We start from the raw sequence: 17,701 nt of genomic DNA, 5'->3' as shown, positions 1-17,701 counted from the left end.
CCCCGAGCATGGTTGCCCTTCGGTTTATTCTCCGCGGTGGATTTAGCAACATGTAGTTCACGTAGTTCTCCATGTCCACTAGTTGCTGATGGTTGTGTTAGAGGAGCTGTATATTTTGCACTAACATCTGCTACTGCTACTGACAGCAGCTACTGACCATGCTACAGCAGTGAGCAGCAGAGGTGGGGAGAGGCGGGGCTATGGCTTCATCGTTATCAGGAAATGATCGTATAGGATGTACACACAGAGCCGTTTGCCCCCCCAGAGCGTTCCGTCCGCAGATCTATCCACCTTGGGACCGGTTATCGTTTTAGGAGTCCGTGGTTCCGTGGTTCCGGTACGGCCTCGTGTGAATGAACGGGCTATACGAAAGAGAAAAGCAGCGGATACAACCCGTTTCGTTCCCGTGTAAACAGCACCTGAGACTGAGCTGTGTCAATGGCATAACCGTTTCACCTTGAGTATGTCCACTTACTATTCCTTTTAAAGTCTCTTGAATTGTGGATGGTTGCAATTTCTCTTTACATATTGGATCATTAAGAGAGCATTAATCACCTTCCCTAATGTCTAACAGTCAGTGGGAAATGCAGTGCGTTGATTGAGAAGAACACAGGCTTGGGTGCACACTAATACTTCACATAGCAGGCACAGATTAGGAAATAGCATTGGAGTGTCAGGAGTGAGAATTTGCGGTACAGCATTTTTTAATGCTAATAACACTTAGGATTATTACACAGCATATTTTGAGCAATAATCTAGTTTTCATCATTTATGTCTTTATTTATACTTTTACCAGATGTTTTACTTTTTTTTTTTATGGTAACATAAAAAAAAACACATTGTAGTACAATACACATATTTATAATCCAGTTCATATAAATATTTTCTTCTTTTTTTGCAAATGTTTACTTTAACTTCCAATGTTTAAATTTGTTCCTTGATTCATTTATATTATTTATACTATAAAATAAAATAACTGTGAAAACTTAAAGTATAGATATTGTGATTCAGGTTTGTATGCCCTCTCATCCAGCCCTACATCTGTCCTCACCTCTTCCCCCTCTCCATCAGGCCTGACGGCGTCCTCCAGCTGCAGGGGGAGACGAGCCTCCGACTGGCTGATGACAAAAATCTGAGTCGGGGAAGAATCAAAAAGCATTAAGATTCAGAGGGTGTCAAACCACCAACGTTTCGATCATATGTTCTGGCAGTGGAAAGTACCTGGAGTTCACATACAGTAAACGTATAACAGTAAAAGTGTCATGAGAGCTTCATCTGTTAAAACCTCATCTATGTGTTACTGACAATGTGTTAAAACTAGTGGGTTTCCTGTTAACTGTCAGGTGCAGCCTGTGGATAAAAACTCTAGAGAATTATCGTGTTGCATTTAACTGCATTACAATGGAGTGTGTCCCCTATATTTTGTCTCCAATCACTAACATATGAAGTATTACATACTATTAAAACCTCATCTAGGGAGTTTCCGAGCTGCCAAATAAAATACAAAGTTGGTGGATAAAAAAAGAAGAAATGTAATACAATTCACCAAGCAATACTGTTTATGTTACAAATGTATGTTATCCTCTCTTTTTATAGTTTGTGGTGTGGCATTTGATAGCATTAAAGAGGACAAATGTTCAAAAAAGGTCTTTATTTGTCTCATACTGTCTGTGTCTGAAATTAGAGCTCTGGTTGGTTCGCTGGCCAACTGTGTTGTGATTGGTCAACAGCTTAGAGAAGTCTTGGCACTTAGCATATTAAATAAATGTGTTGGAGCACTAGCCAATAGAAGCACCTATGTCATTATGTAAGGGAATGGAGTCCAATGGAGGCATATCAGGCGGGGGGACTAGAGGGAACTTTGTGATTTCACCCTACTTTAATTACAACTAGCAAGGTATACTAATTAAACATAAACCCACATGTGATGCTTTGTCATAACAAATAATTATGAACTGTATTGAGTGAGGAGCGTGGTGTGCGTGTGCCTGCGTGCGTGCATGCGTGCGTGCGTGTACATGTGTTGCAGTGTAAGTATGCCCACCCTCTCGATGTGCAGCTCCACGTCCTGCTGGGTACAGCTCTCGATCTTCTGCTCCACTTTCCTTACCGACGCCTCCACGTCTACGATGCTCTCCTTGGTGATGCTGGTGGAGACAGTTGGGAGGGGGGGGGGTTTGTGTAAACAAGAGATAGCACTTAGAAAACAAACTCATCTGTGTGGGTGGCTAACTGCCTGAGAACAATATTTCCATTAAAGTGTGACTGATGATTCATGTTTCATGGTGTAATGTGCAGGGGGTGGCGAGGGCTATGGTTGAGTGAGTCTGACTTGGGTGGTGAGGTGGGGGGGGTGGGTAGTGAGACGATAACCAAAATCACCACAGATTCAATACAAAAAAATCAACAATGCAGGGAAATTGAAAGTTGAGATACCACAAGCTTGCGGCTTTCAAATAAAACTTCTTTCCTCCTTCTTTGCAACACAAACGCATGTCTCCTTACGTTAAGCTCAACTAACCGTTGCAGGGTAGAAAACATTTCCACATATCTGTCTTTAGAGAGATTTGGCAATCTGTTATGGAATAGCTCCAGAAGTTACACCTCAATTTTAAAAACGTCGATATAAACTCTCCAGCCTTAAAATGATTCCTGTCAGCATTATATATTTTCCCTCCAAAAAGGGACAGTTTTATTTTAGAAATTCTATTCATCCTATGAAACACACTGTGATTTTGAGAGGTAAAAAGGCCCTACTGCTTATCAAAAAGAGGGGGTTTCACTATTAAACTAGCATCACAAAAAATGATAAGGATACATTATATTCAGTGGTAGAATTGTACTTAAGTACAATCTAGAGGTAGTTATAAATATGTATCCCCTCTGTGTAAAGAGATTCTGAAAGTTTCAGGAAAAAAGATTCTCTCTCTTCTTGTCCTGATCCATTTATATAAAAACCTGTCGACGGCCAGACATCTATCGATGGCCGAAATCGGCCCTGAGAGTGTCCGGGCCTTAAAGTAACAGACAGAGAATCAGCACTTTTGAAACAGGGCTGAAACAGAGGGGTTTATGGGATGCTATAATGCACGATCTGTTTGGTATTTTGAGCCAAAGACTTCAGAGCCATGTTTTGTCTGAGACCTATAATATATTGATGAAAAAGAGTATAATAGGAGACCTTTAACTTAAAGATCCAAATATTTCTCCACAAAGGTTTAAAGTAACGTGCAGTGTCACATAGTTCCCCTTACTAATTGTTTACCAGTCAAGAAAGACAAGTAAATGCACAGGCGAGGTGGAGGGGGATTGCTGAGCTTTGAGAAAAGGGTTGTAGCTTACATCCTTTCACAGCTCCTGGAAAGCACCTAGCTAAACAAGAAAAGCAGTTTGATGTTGCCCCTGAGGTGAAGAATTGCCCCATTATACAGAGTATAAAACAAACTACAGCATGTGAAGGGAGCCCATTCCTAATTTCGTCACATCGTCCTACACAGGTTTGTCAATGAAACCCAGAGCATCATCAGAGATAAGAGGAACAATACTGACTGTCATGCCGTGCGACGAGGCCAGATGGGAGACCTGCTGTAATCCTTCACTCCTCCTCATTAAAAAGCAGTAATGAGGGACTGAACACTGGGGTACTGCTGTCCCTTCAGCCCCACCACAGCTGCCGACATATTCCTTCCCCCCTGGTAGGAGATCAGTTGGATAAATAAATCCCCACATTAATAACCCATGCTGCACGGCCGTGAGGCTGGCGGCGGCGGCATATTCGGAAACAGACTGATTGTCTCAGGAGGTGACAATATCACACAGAGAAGTGAAATAAGAGAAAAGAGGGATAGAGATTGCCTTCATTCTGAATAATGTCCCAGGAAGGCAACACACTGGCTGTGAAGGACACATATGGCCATTACTTCAGCTAATAATGCATCACTAAATAAAACAAGAGGCCAGCAGAGCTCACTTTCCGTTTGAAAAGGTGAAAGACCCTCAAACAAGTACCATTACTATTACTACTATTATTATTATTATTATATATTTATTTGTTGTTCCTTTCTTCTCTTTTCTTTTCTCTTCTCTATTATCTGTAAAGCGTCTTTGAGCACCTGTAAAAGCGCTAACAAATTAAATCTATTATTATTATTATTACCCTCACTTGAACTCATTATCCTGCAAGACTTCTGACCGCTGTGCTGCTGATGACTACAAAGACACACAAATAATAAAACAAACAGGAGAAACCGACAGGCCTTTTGCACTAAGGTTAAGGGGATAAGAGGCAATGCTATTGTGTCTTCTAGGTGCACTTTCTAAACAAAGGGAGCAGCAGCAATGAAATGTCACACACCTCCATTATGTTGGAGAGAAGCCATTGACCGAAAGACATCTCTAAATATCCACAAGGAAAGGCCGATCCAAAACGTCTACATACCAGTGGAGGAAGATGAGAACATGTTTGTTTCTTAAATATGGATGAATCTTCTTTTCTAAAACTTATTACATTTTAAGCGCTTTGAGCACAAGGAAAAGCGCTTTATAAATGTAATGTATTATTATTTTATTTTGGTGGAGGGCTGCTAACCTGATCCCACACACGACAGAGGATGCTATGATTCTTTCAAATTAGGGCTTTAAATAACAATTATTTTTATTGTTTTCTAGACGAAGCAATTCATTGTTTAGTCTATAAAATGTCAGAAACTAGTGTCAAAGGTTCATCCCTGTTATTCAAATGCCAATGAGATGTTTTGACGTGTCTATAAGCACAAAGGTATTCAGTTTATTATGAAATACATCTGAGGAACTCTACGCTTGAGATGCTTAAAACAGCAAGCTCTGAAATAATTATTGCAGATTAATGGTTAATCAAAATAGTTGCAGATTCTTTTCTGTCCATTGACTGATCAATAAGTCAACTTATTGTCGTTGCTCTTTTTCAAACACGTGTCATTCAAATTAAATATTATTTAAGAAGCTGTGATTGAATCCCGTAAGTCAAGGTAGTATCAAATCTACGAAGATCCTCAGACAGGTTTATTATTCCTGTTTCAGCTCATATCCCTTCTCCCCCCCACCCCGTCGCTCTTCAAGGTACTTGAGCAGAGTAAAGGTTGCAGAGCCTGAAGATCACTTAATTAAATTGTGTGAGTGAGAGGAGGATGACTTGGACATACAATCTGTGAGAGGAGACTTCCGGAGCAATGTCATCAGTGCTCTTGTGATTATGAGAGGATTTACTTGTAATCCAGGGTCTTACTCGGCTTGTCAGACAGGGGCCACAAAGCCACAGGAACTGATAGTGCCAACTGTTTTTAACCATTGACATATAAAAAGCACATGACATTTAAACGCTCTGAAACTCTGGGTCATTATTTTCCTTGTAGCATAACTTCACTATTTTGTTTTTCATGTCATCACTCTCACTTGCTCTGTTTTGTGGCAATGTGTTGCATTAAAAATCCAACTGCCCAACCACAACTTTGCAGAACCACATTGAGAAACCGTGCAATTTAAATAAAATCATCCTACAGTTTCAAGGATCTATTGAAATGTCTGTTCGATGTCCTTAACACAATATCATGTGAAATACAGAAAACACTTCTACAATATTAAACAACATCTAGCTTAAAATGTGGTCCTTTTTTCTGCCTGGGCTTAGTGTGCGGGGGAACTGAAACTGAATTGTAAAAATGTCTGGGAGCAGTCAGCTGAGCGGCAGGGGAACCACGGTGTGGTCAGGGGATTCTGACGCTTCTTACAAAGTGGGGTCAGCGTGTTCAGGCAGAGGTCAAAGCTGGGGTCTGAGCGCCGGTGACCTCGCCCTTATTAGAAACACGTCCCGGTATTTGGCTTTATTTTCTTGTAAACCGCTACAAACTGTCGAAGGGTTCCTGGGTTCTCATTTACAAAAACACGAGTATAATGAATGTGGTAAAATGGTCATTTATGCACATTTTCCTCAGACATTTAGCAGCTCAGACTTGTTTACTAAGGCTCAGGCAGGTGCGTACACACACTTCAACATTAATCACTTACTTGTATCATTCTTTCATACTTTTGATGAATCTGGCTGTACTGAATGTTTCTAAAACTACTACAGTGATATTATACATTGTGTTGTAGATGCTATCTAATAACCCAGTATTCTGTAATAGGGATTGTTTTTCCCAAAAGATCCGCAGAGAAGAGTCCCTCGTGGCTATGAGGTCACTGTCTAGAACAAAGGGAAGTCTCACATGTCCTAACGATGTTTGCTTAGTCAGTAATATGCAGTTAGAAGTCAATCTAAACTGGTTTTTTCGCAAGTTTTGTAAGATTCTGTAGGAGGATGAAACCACAGACACTTCAATATTCAGTATAAATGGCAGCTTTTTGCGAGACTCTAAGGCTATGATAGCTGTTTGTTAATGCAAGGCTCCTTTTTTTTTTAAACACAGCTGCAATCTCTGCATTGCTTAAGCACCTTGTACCTTTGTATGAAATGTGTTTGTAAATAAAACGACCATGCCTTTCCCAACTTCTTCATTATCCAATGTCTTAACTGCCATTATGGTGTGGCAAACTGCAGTAGCAGGTGTTGCCCTTTGCCTAATTAAGCAATACCTGCCATTTCAGAAATACATGTTAATTATGATCTTTAACAAGGACAAATAGCAATGGAAGACAGATACTGATGAAAGCAATATGTGTTTTAGCATATACCATGAATGATGTTATATTTGAAGCCTTGTGAACATCACATTTCAGTCTGAAGTGGCACTAAGTCAGCCGTCCCCCTTTTGTGGTTTTAATAAAGTGCATATCCGATGATAGTCAGGTTCATTTACAGTCTAACGGTAATGGGCTACAATTTGGCTGCGAACTTGAATAATGATGCTTGGCTCTTAAGTATTTCCTCCTCCTCTGATCCGAGCTGTTGTATTTGCCATCTCGACAGGAACCGCTCCATTAAAAAGTGCTGTAACCTGCCATGTTAACAGCCAGCTTTTGTTGTGGAGTGAAAAATGATTGATTCCCCCACCCTCCACCCTCAGAATGTGTGAAAATGGATCGGTGGGACGATTAGGGCCCAGGGTTTTCCCACCATTGTTTGCGCCCTCTCTGACAGGAAGAGCGGTCTCGGTACTCACTTTGCGGCAAACTTGACCATCTGCTTGCTGGCACGATCTCCCACTGCGACCAGCGCCTGCACGTTGAACTGCTGCTGACGCAGGACCAAGAAGCATTGCTTGCCTGAAAACAAAACAACAACAAATGCGGGGATGTTAAGATCTCTATTATGCATGATTGACATGCTTGTCATAATAAAAGCTTAGGAAATCTCTCTGAAGCAATGTGCTTTTGTTCAGTCAGAAGTCTACGTGTGACTCCAGCTGGAAGGACATTCCTTGTCTACAGGTAAAGTGTCAAACGTTTGTGAGCGCAGGATTCTCTTTGAAGAGCACTGTGTGGAGAAAGGGTGATTGCTACCTTCCTAGCAAACACACACCTAGGAAGAGTGTAAACAAGTTAGCCAACAAAAACTCTGGGCAGTAGACAGTCAGACCACCCAGGTACTTTGATGTTTGTTGCCTGTGAGAAGGGGGTGGGTGGTGGGGATAATAGCAAAGCCAAGATCCCACCAACAGATGCATCTCATCCCAGACCAAATCAGGATGTTATTCTGCTCACGCGGACATCCTTACAGCGAGCCAGGAGAATAAAGACATGAAGGAGGGGAAGTGACTTTTGACTCTGGAAGTTATCTTGAGAGGAAATGGGCCAAAAGATAATCATTCAGACTTGGGTTTATTTGGAATCACAAGTTCACAGCAGAAAAAAAAAAAAAAGCTTGGCGTTGATATAGAGATCCAATAACCTGGCAAGGCTCAAGAGGTTCATTGTATTCAAATAGAGACACTTCATAGCTGCCAGTAGCTGGTGCCTGACAAATGGAGGTTATGCCAGCTTCCAGTTGGCGGTGACATGCAAAGTCTGACTATGATTGGTTCAGCTTGTCAAACTCTGCTTAACATGGAAGGAATGCTCTGCGAGTGTCTGCACAATCCCAGAGGAATATATAGGAGAAGATGGGGGGGGAAGTCTTATACAGTTTGGTATCACGCTTTGTAATAAACACTGACTGGTTATGTTGTGGTTTTTGAACCTCACTGTTATTCAACCTGAGGAGATCGATATCAGTATGGCAGCTGTGAATAGTCAGTGTAATTAATAGTCATTTTTCTTCTCCTCTCTTTCTCATGTAGCACATTTTTATATATTGTTAGGGAACTATTAAAAACTGGGGTTTCTTTTGGAGTTGCACTGACTAAAATAACAACCCCTTCCTTATTTAAATGTTTCATATGTTTCATGTCATCATATTGTAATTGCCATCTGTAACTGACATTTTTCAACTTTAATCTGTTAATCTTTGTTTACATTTTATTCAATGCTGCTTATTTTAAATTAGATTTTCTTTTTTGATCGAATTTACAATGTTGAGATAAATCGACTAATCTGCCAAATAGTCAATAGAGTCATCAATTTATTTTTGGTTTATTTGATAGGGACAGTGCATTTTAACTTTTAACGAACATCAGTGTAAAATTCAAAATGTAAAAGTGCCGACGTAAGCAAAAATGCAAATGTACACCCACACTCCCTAAGCCGTTTACCAACAGTACAAGTCACAATACAAAAGTAATAATACAAAATAATAAAGTGGAAAGGAAAATAAAAATATTAACCACAGTCCTAGTTTGCCTCGCTATTAGTTCTAAAAGCAGAATGTTGGGCTCTCCCTTACTACAGTATGTAATCGTTAGAAAATGGGAAATCTAAAAGCAAGTCAAAGTCAACAGGTTTTGTGGTTTGTTCTTGAAGAGAAGGCAGTGAAGAGTAGAGCTTGCCCAAGGGCAGAAGCTTTAGCTATTTTGCCTTTGTACACCGAGGATTATCACAGGGGTCATCTAATCTTGGCTGTTTGTGTCTTCTGCACAAAGATAGTATCTCAAAGCTGAAAAAAAGATGAACAAAGATGTGGTGGAGGGTGGGGGGGGGTCTCACCTTTGGCTCTGCTGGTGTGGACTCGGGCACGCAGCCAAATCAGCTGGTCAGCTTTCTCAGGAGAAAGGTCTTCGACCCGCACCAACACCCTGTCTGTCTCACACACACACACATACACACAAATAATGTATTACTTCAAAGCACGTTTTCTGGCTCCATTTCCCCACACCTGAGTAAAAAAACTAACATTCCCCTGCACACTCCCAAAGGCAGAAAGAAATGTGAATAAGCATGCTTGTGCGTGTGCAGACGAACACACAATAAAATGCTCAAATTACCGTGGTGCCTAATAAATAAGACACACTAGTAGGGCTGTTGAAAAGCTGTCCAACTCAGCCTTTTCTCTGTGGGCTTTATGACAAATTGACTCTGGTTTCACCTGTGTCACTCAGAGGCATGCTTTCTCCTTATTATCAGCGAGGAGAAGCAGCAGACACTGAGGCAGCACTGGAGAAAACAGAGCCGCCCTTTTGGCTGAGAACTCCACGTCAACCCACATGAAAGCCCTCACCCCCCGTCCTCTAACCCCCCTCCCCTCCCAATGGTTTGGATCGGCATGCAGGTGAGGGAGGCCCCAGTTTGTTTGCTGCCACTGGAGCTGAAAGAGCATCCAGACAGATGGACGGCCTCTTTGATCCCAGAGCTATCTCACACTATTAGTTACTGCAATTATCGCCGCTGCAATCGCGTTGAGAGGAGACACCAGAAGCATTTTCCACAGTGTTTATCAGTTGTAATGGTGTTATCTGTAACTTTCTGACAGCCAGACCAAGGTACAGTTATCTGAGAGGTTGTGGATCAGGAAAACATCCTGTATCAAAACATTTAATTTGAGAGTTGCCGCACATTATCCATTTCAGGATGCCTTGTTATCATGTCATAAGATGTCAAGGTGAAATATGTAATTTAACCATGTGTAACCTTTGCTTACAACACAGGGCTGATTCATGTGTGCATTGTCCGTGTGCATTTAACCCAAGAAGGACGGAGAATCTTGAATCGTTGCCCTTCTTTAGGATTTATTTATTTTAAAACATTAACGAGACCCTATTTATTTATTATTCCTTTGTTTACTTCCGCGACATCACTATGTAATACTTGCGCTTCTATTGGATAGCACTCCAACAAATTGTACGTGATAGGCTAAGGGGCAGGACATATTTAAGCGTTTGACCAATCACAACTGAGCCAGCCAGCTAACCAATCAGAGCAGACTGGGCTCTGGTTTCAGACAGAGGGTGAAAAGAGGTGCTGCAGCACAGGCAGTATGAGAAATAAAGACCTTTTTGAACATTAAAGCATGGAAAGATGTCACAGTAGAGGCACAACATAAAAATTAGAATAACAGGGACCCTTTTAACCAAACTAAAAAATAGAGTACATTGTGAAGTGAATCTCTACAGTGGTAAGGCATAGCCAAATGCATTAAAATAACAAGACGGCACCTTGCAAAAATCTGAATATTTAAAAGACTTCGGGTAAGTTTCAGATGATTGACAAGAAACTAAGAACGATGCAGCACACAGATAAGAGCGAAAACACTCAACACTGATACCTGGAAATAAGAGAAAGAATACATTTCGGTTCAAACCAAGCGAAGTCTTGTTGAAACAGATTCTGTGAATTTGTGACAATGGAGGAATACATTTGACTGAAATGCACATCACTATGCTGACTTTGACACATGTTTGGAGAAGAAAGCGACATGTGGCACATAATACTACAAATATCTAAAAGATAGTTAGTAGTTTAAGTTGAAATTAAACTTGCAGTAACATCCAGACCAAGCAAAAGCTCATCCCATTATTACTGAAGAACAGAAAGATATATCATCAATCTTCATGATCTAGCTACTATTTGCATGTGTTTTCAGCAATGAGAGGCATTTCCGTTGCTTGTTATGTTTGCTCAAGGAAATAACGTTCCTACTAACCCAGTTTTTGTTGGGACTGGACCATCGGCGGCACACCATATCTGTCCTTGGCGAAGTCCTGAAAGAAGAAGAGCATGCCATCAGAGATCAGCCACTTGATCAAACGTCTAAAGAAAACATCACACCACTTTATGCGTATGCACCTCTAACTCCATTGTTCTCAAAAGCAACTCTACCACTTTGATTTCATACGCGTCAGTGTGTCTACTACATCGGAGATAACACCCTTCCAGAGCAGATAATCAGGCTTATCACGGTGTTAGAGAGAAAATTGTCTAACAGAAAATGGAGACACTGACTTCAGTGTGTGAGCATTTGCATACAAACTGTTGCAAAGGTGTGAAAGCAAAAGGCAGAATCTCATTCAGAGAGGAAGGCAGGGAATAGGTCTTAGAGGATGAGTACTGTGTTCTGTAGGGGGATACTTACATCTTCCTCTGAGCCCTGCTGGTCGGCAGCCTGAAACACAAAAGAGGGCACAGGGATTTGAAGGGCATTGCAAATAGCCAGGCAACAGGACTATCCATTGAACATTTTCAAAAACAATGGAGCGACTTAGAACGTTTTGCTACAGCAGTCATGTAAATTGTGTTTCATATCTTGTGCTATCAGGGATTCGAATAAAATTACTAAATCACAGCTCGAGCCTCAGATCCCTGGAATACACGGCTCTTTTTCACATTGCTCTAACAAATCATAGACAATGAGTAATGGCAGGAGGAGATACGACTTTGTAATAGAAACAGTGTAAGTGGACAGATTCTTTATCTCCGCACCGACTTCAGGCAAATGAGTCCCAGAGTGCGATGAGCTCGAGTCTTGGCAAAGTTACAATTCCATTTCCTATGCAAATTGATATTGGTGTATTGAAATGGCTGGTGGCAGTAGAGCGAATTGGAATCGCCCATCCTTGATATGATAATCCATTCGCATGATGGATGATATTGCAGCTTATGATCAGCTGGATATAGACCTGCTACGGCCACGTGCGACAGACCCTCACCGGAGACACTGAAATATCAAGTGTCAGCGCAAAAACAACACAACGGTAAATAAAAAAAGCTAACACTCCCTCCACGAACATTCAACTCAGCTCTCAGGTGCCCCCCCCCAGGAAATGCTTACTGTGCCACACTGATGTGAGCAGCAATAGCCAGAATATTGGTGACACCTGCTACTTCAATGAAACTTGCTGACTGGGTGAATTCAGATGGAACACAGGATACGTTAAGTCATGACACATGAAAGTGCAGGATGTGTAATTATTTTGTAATCAGCCCGTCTCAAGCTAGACTACATTTTTTGTAAATAGGGATACAGGTTTCCTTTTTTAATATAGATTTTGCTTTGAAATATTATTTAGGGATGTACTGACACCGATCAGGATATTAACGTTATTGGGCAATTGGACCACCGTTACCAATCCACATTAAATAATGACCTAATGTGAGCCGATTATGATACTTAGACTTTTGCCATTACTGTGAAACTAAAGGGAAATGTCAATTGAAATGTAGGATTTGAAGAGAGTCCACTTTAAATCTTTGCACATGTACACACATTGAAATGTGGACTCTGCAGTTACCCCTTCCTGGTTATATTATATAACCTCTAGGTCACAAGTCCCACATTTGTTAAGAGTTGGCTTATGTTCTCAACAATTCCTTTTTCTTAACTTTAGTCTGGGAGTTGTATGGAAACAGTGAATTGAATGATTAATGAAGAACATAATACATTTGTTACCATGTTGAATAAAGCTCAGGAGAGATGCTCAATGTAAGGACTGGCATTACGTGGTATTAACATCATTGCATTTAAGATAAACACAATGTAATTTTAGCAGTTCATTTTCTGTTAGTAAGGGAAGAAACAGATCAAAACCTGTATTCTAATTATAATGTATTAGTTGAAGGAAGCCTCATACTAACTTTCCAAAAGAATGATCCCATTAGGTTCTTGTAACATTGGTAGTGTTACACAGATTATTACTCCACATCAGAAGATACGCTATGTTTAGGAATTGGTGTCAGTGTACGGACTTAAAATTCAGATGGCTGCATCTCCAAAGTTTAAAAAAGCTCATAAATAAAGCTCAAAAACCGGTGTCATCTGAGGTAATGGAATCAGACACATGCACAGCGGCCTCTGATGTGTGTGAAATACAAACTAAATTGGCACTCCACGTATTTTGGCAAAGGCAACTAATTCACAAGCTTTGTTGGATTCCAGAGAAACAAAGAACTCAGTTTGAAACCCTGTTGGCAGTATTCCTGTAGAGACGGGTTCATGAAGTACCCTATAAAGTCTTTACTGTATGAAAACCAAAAGGTCCTGTGCAAAGATGATCTCTTTCACTCACTTTGACATTTCTAAATGGGTCAACATTTCCCACCAGGAGACACTGTAAGCCAAGTGAGTGTTGTGGGCGTTTTGGTTTGCTAATCCAACATGCTTCCAGAATACTTTCTTAGGGTCAAGAGCGTTGCAGTAAGTGTGATCCTCACAGTTTAAAATCTTTAGTATCTTTCTGCACTTGTAGTTATAGAGCTGCTTATATGTTGTGCCCTCAGTGTAGAAAAAACAGCGCTTTGTTTATGTGGACATAAACACGGCCAACATGACAGGAATACTCAAACAATGGATACTGTGCCCCCCCCTGCGGCTAACTGACCCTCCTGGACCCACAATGCCCTGCAGACCCGCACATCACAGCCTTACCAGCTGTAATGGAGGAGGCGGATGTTAAAAAACAACACTGACCAGCTTGGCCTGCTTCTCAGCCTTCTTCGCAGCTTTCTCTGCTTCCTTCTGCTGTTTCTTCAGGCCTTTCTTTGACTGAGCCTGCTCCTCCTCCATCGCCCTGCAACAGGAAGAGGTACACAACATAAACATTTAAGTCAACTTCCACCATCTATTGCTCTCGCATCCCTTGAGGAAGTTATTGACTGCCTGGGAAAAAAAATGCATTCTTAGCCATCGCCACTTCCAGCTTCTAAGTCTGGGCTACCTTTAATCCCATTGTTATTTCAGACAAAACAGCTGTAGAGTGCGTGAGCGCAGAGGCGAGAGGCTTGGAGAGCGGAGATGTCAGAAAGTATGATTAGCTAGATAAACACTGCAGCTTTAAGAAGACATTAGTCTCAGCAGCACTTTCTAATCCATTATAGCATTTGTGAAGAATACAGATGATCTGATTATGATAACATTAAGTCTTATCTAAACGTAGAGGTGTCTTTATTTGCTAAATGTCAATGCCACACTCAAAGCTCAACACAATGTCAGTGCTGATAAGCATGTGACATTTGCCTATAACGTCAAGTTTGCTTGGTAGCAGCCACAAGAAAGTAAACTAAATACACGGCACTCTTTCAATGTAACAATTGTGTCACAATATAGGATGAGTGTAATGTATGAATGAAGATCATTTAAAATGGAGAAAGACTTTAGACATCTAACAGGCAAGAGGGAACCACACTAGAGCACAATATAAAGGGAACCGAGATTTAATAGGGTAACATTTCAACGTCAAATGTACGTTAAAGGGTATTGAGCATGCTTCCCTTGACCGTGACGTCACGTTAAATGTCGGTCTCTGTGTATCTTGTCCTTGTTGATGTTGCAAATGGAGCAGCTGTGATGCAAGAAAAATTTAAAAGTTGATCTCTCAATAAAGTATAATTGTATCATACAAGTTCACATTTTTTATTTGTTTCTTTTAATGTTTACTTTTAGGTTTGAAAATGAAAACGAAATGAAAAGTGATTTATGATGGCCTTTATCGATGCAACATCAGGGCATTCTCTGTAGTTTACTGAGGAAGTGATACACTACTGTTTTAGGTCAAACAACAGAAGGTTGTAAAAGAAAAAGCTGCAATAAACCAGGTACTCCTGTAACAGACTTTGTTAACAGTTTCCACTACTTCAAATCTTCACATGTGATAAGAGTGTGTGTTAAGGTTGCAGGTGGATGAGTTAGTGCCGTTTGGTTTTCCCCACTGACCAGGTGTCTAGACCTGAAGGAAGCCCACGAGCAAAATGGGAACTGCTCGCATTTCGTCACAGGAAATAACAAGGACCAAAGGCCAACTATACATAGCAATAAAACCTAAACAAGAAACACCAATCCCAACAGATGATGAGCTGGTCCTACGAGGGAGGACTTTAGACCAGGTGTTGTACTTCCTTTACACAACGTTTAGGATTAGACAATACCTGACAGGGTTTCCCGGTTAGACTTTGCACATTTGAAATTGGTTGTGGCTTTTAAAACGATGTGAAGATATTTTGTCTGATTCAAATATTTTATGATTTCTCATGAAATTGAATCTGACAAGTTCAAATATGAGAAGTTGCTGCACTGCAAAAAGGCCCCATCTTTCTCAGTAAAGCGTAAAACAAATAACTATAATGTATGATATTTTGTGTGTTTTATAATTGTTCACAACCGTGTTTAAAGAGCATTTGTTCTGTATGTATTGAATGCAACAAACAATCAAAACTATAAATAAGAGTAGCCTAATAAGAGAACCTCAGGCCGGTATTTATATCTTCCACCAACTAGTTGGATTTGTTAAACTGGATTCACAATTATCTTTCCCTCAGGCAATGAAGTGAGACTGGCTGTCTGGGACAGGCCCCAAACTACTACAATCTGCTCTCAAATCAATACAAAAACAAACCAGTCTGCACTGCTCATTTAGTTCAGACTCACACCCTAACCCACAATTATTGTTTGTACCATGGTTACACATAAACAGCCAATCCAAATTTGGCGAATTATGACATTCAACTGTCAGATGTCATCATCAGGTGTATTCATAAAACACAATTAATTAATGAAGCAGTTGCACATACAAAGAAAACCCTGTTGTGAGTCATTGTGTAAGACTTAGTCATCTGAAGTACACAACATTACGATTGATACTTTAAAATAAAAATGCTAAACAATGCAGACGTCCTACAATCCAAACATTTGTGACACAGACGTTTTCAAATGTTGTTGACAGGATGTGAATCAATTAATCGAAGCGAAGGATTGTGATTTGAATTATTGTGTAAAAGTGTTCCCCATATTTAAACCCCTCCCCATAATAACTGTGGTGCACAAAATACTAAAAACCTCTTATTTTTAATGCAATGAGATTAAGATTGAGGTAACACACAGGTTACTAATGTAGTATTTACTGCAGGGTTCTTATATTGATTTGCATTGCATCATACAGGTTTTTGTTTTTTTCCTGTCACTTAGTTTCTTCAACAACCTAATATGACACATTCCTTCATTTCTAATACACAGACTTTTCAACTGAGGGGGTCGTGGCCCATGACCAGAGGCACAACTGACAGCAGGGGAGTGTGCATGAACAGGACCAAACAGGTGGGGATTTAAAACTACTTTTAAAAAACAAAAACAATAAAATATTGTTTTGCATGTTGTAAACGAGGTTGCAAACACAAAGTATCACATTTCCTTGATTGCAACCAAGTTATTATTCACCACAGACACTAGCCACGTACATACATATATGCACATAGTTTATTTAGCAAGGCTACCATAAACTGAGCGATTATTTAATATAATTGGTGTTTAAATGAGACTGCACATACGTTAGCTATCATATGAGCTATATTTGTGTTTAGCTATATATTTCTGCTAAACGTCATGACTCATGATGTATTTACTTGAACTGTCAGATGATGCAATCTGCAGTCTGTTTTAGTAATGCTAGCTAGCTGCTAGCCGTTCTACTGTTAGCATACGCTAGTATAAGAGTTTCTGTGAGACGCTATTTATGACACGAACACATTTCACAGCGTTCTTACCCCTGGACTTCGTCTTTAGTCATGTTGAGCTATATTCGTGGAGAATGAGGACGAAATGTTTAACGGCTGTCAGTCAGAAAGAAGCACCACATCAGCTGTTCAAAGCATGGACGTGCACAGGAAGGAAGGACTTGTTTTGATGTAGCACCAAATACCGGAGACTCCGTCTAGAAACGACTCACTGAATCATAGTTCCGGCCACCTATTTTTCAGTCCTGCACATAGGTTATACAAAATAAGGGAACGGAAAAGTGTTTGTTTGGTTTTTAAATTGTTTCGAACTACTTCCATGATCGCTGATGAAAGAATTACTGTAGTAAAAATAGAAAGAAAGAATTGTGTTTTTTTTTGTTTTGATGTATGCCAATTATATCTGAAGTCCTTGCTTCTCTTTGTTTTTTTCTCAGATTGGCCTAGTGATTAAAACATTTTTATTTATTTATAAATGTCTCTTTATCATTTCATATAAATCCCCTTTCTTTTCTTTGATAATGCCGTTATTGTATTATAGTATCATGTGTGTATTCTCTGCTGTTGCATCTTTTTAATGTGTGTTAGAAAATGGCTGCTACGATATTTGATAAAATTATACCCATTACTTTGAAGGCATAAGCAATTTGTTCAAAAATAAAGTGTGCTTGCTAAGACATAATATTTGTATGAGAAACCAGACATAGCTTTTGGGAAGGTTGAATATTATGTGTAGGCTACATATTGTTTGTGCATAGAAATGTAAAACTTTATAAACTATGATAAACGGTCTAAGCGTGCATGCAAACCATGGAAGTTAATAAAGTGGTACATTATTATGTGGGTTTTCTATTTCATATAAAGACACACATAACTAAATCAATAGGAAGGGATATTGCTACACAACCAGCTTGTCAAA

At 40.0% G+C, this 17,701-nt stretch overlaps 2 protein-coding genes across 2 annotated transcripts in view; one reads left to right on the top strand and one right to left on the bottom strand.

The window, feature by feature from the left end:
* The window catches only part of LOC104967493 (C-X-C chemokine receptor type 4), a 14,936-nt gene extending 2,180 nt beyond the window's left edge, over positions 1-12,756 (top strand). The window contains exon 3 of the mRNA XM_010796965.1: positions 12,745-12,756. The gene's annotated coding sequence lies outside the window, so the exon portion shown is untranslated. The remainder of the gene's footprint in view (positions 1-12,744) is intronic.
* Positions 944-16,951, bottom strand: LOC104967494 (aspartate--tRNA ligase, cytoplasmic-like). The gene is made up of 8 exons (XM_010796966.1): positions 16,813-16,951; positions 13,748-13,847; positions 11,417-11,446; positions 10,988-11,045; positions 9,055-9,147; positions 7,137-7,239; positions 2,045-2,147; positions 944-1,132 (listed from the first exon to the last, which is right to left on the bottom strand). Exons 1-8 carry the CDS (start codon positions 16,833-16,835, stop codon positions 956-958), a joined length of 687 nt encoding a protein of 228 aa, XP_010795268.1. The 5' UTR covers positions 16,836-16,951; the 3' UTR covers positions 944-955.
* Positions 16,952-17,701: the final 750 nt, after the last annotated feature.

This window comes from Notothenia coriiceps, unplaced genomic scaffold (genome assembly GCF_000735185.1).
Source record: "Notothenia coriiceps isolate Sejong01 unplaced genomic scaffold, NC01 NC01_scaffold00037428, whole genome shotgun sequence".
Taxonomy (NCBI): domain Eukaryota; kingdom Metazoa; phylum Chordata; class Actinopteri; order Perciformes; family Nototheniidae; genus Notothenia; species Notothenia coriiceps.
This window is presented reverse-complemented; position numbering and strand designations above follow the sequence as displayed.

What these genes read in the sequence shown, in the direction of transcription:
- LOC104967494 (XM_010796966.1), bottom strand. Translation starts at nt 16,835, where the DNA reads ATGACTAAAGACGAAGTCCAGGG. An exon ending in ACTAAAGACGAAGTCCAGGG is followed by an intron (nt 13,848 to 16,812) that starts GTAAGAACGCTG and finishes TTCCTGTTGCAG; the next exon opens with GGCGATGGAGGAGGAGCAGG. An exon ending in TGGAGCTGCACATCGAGAGG is followed by an intron (nt 1,133 to 2,044) that starts GTGGGCATACTT and finishes TCCCCGACTCAG; the next exon opens with ATTTTTGTCATCAGCCAGTC.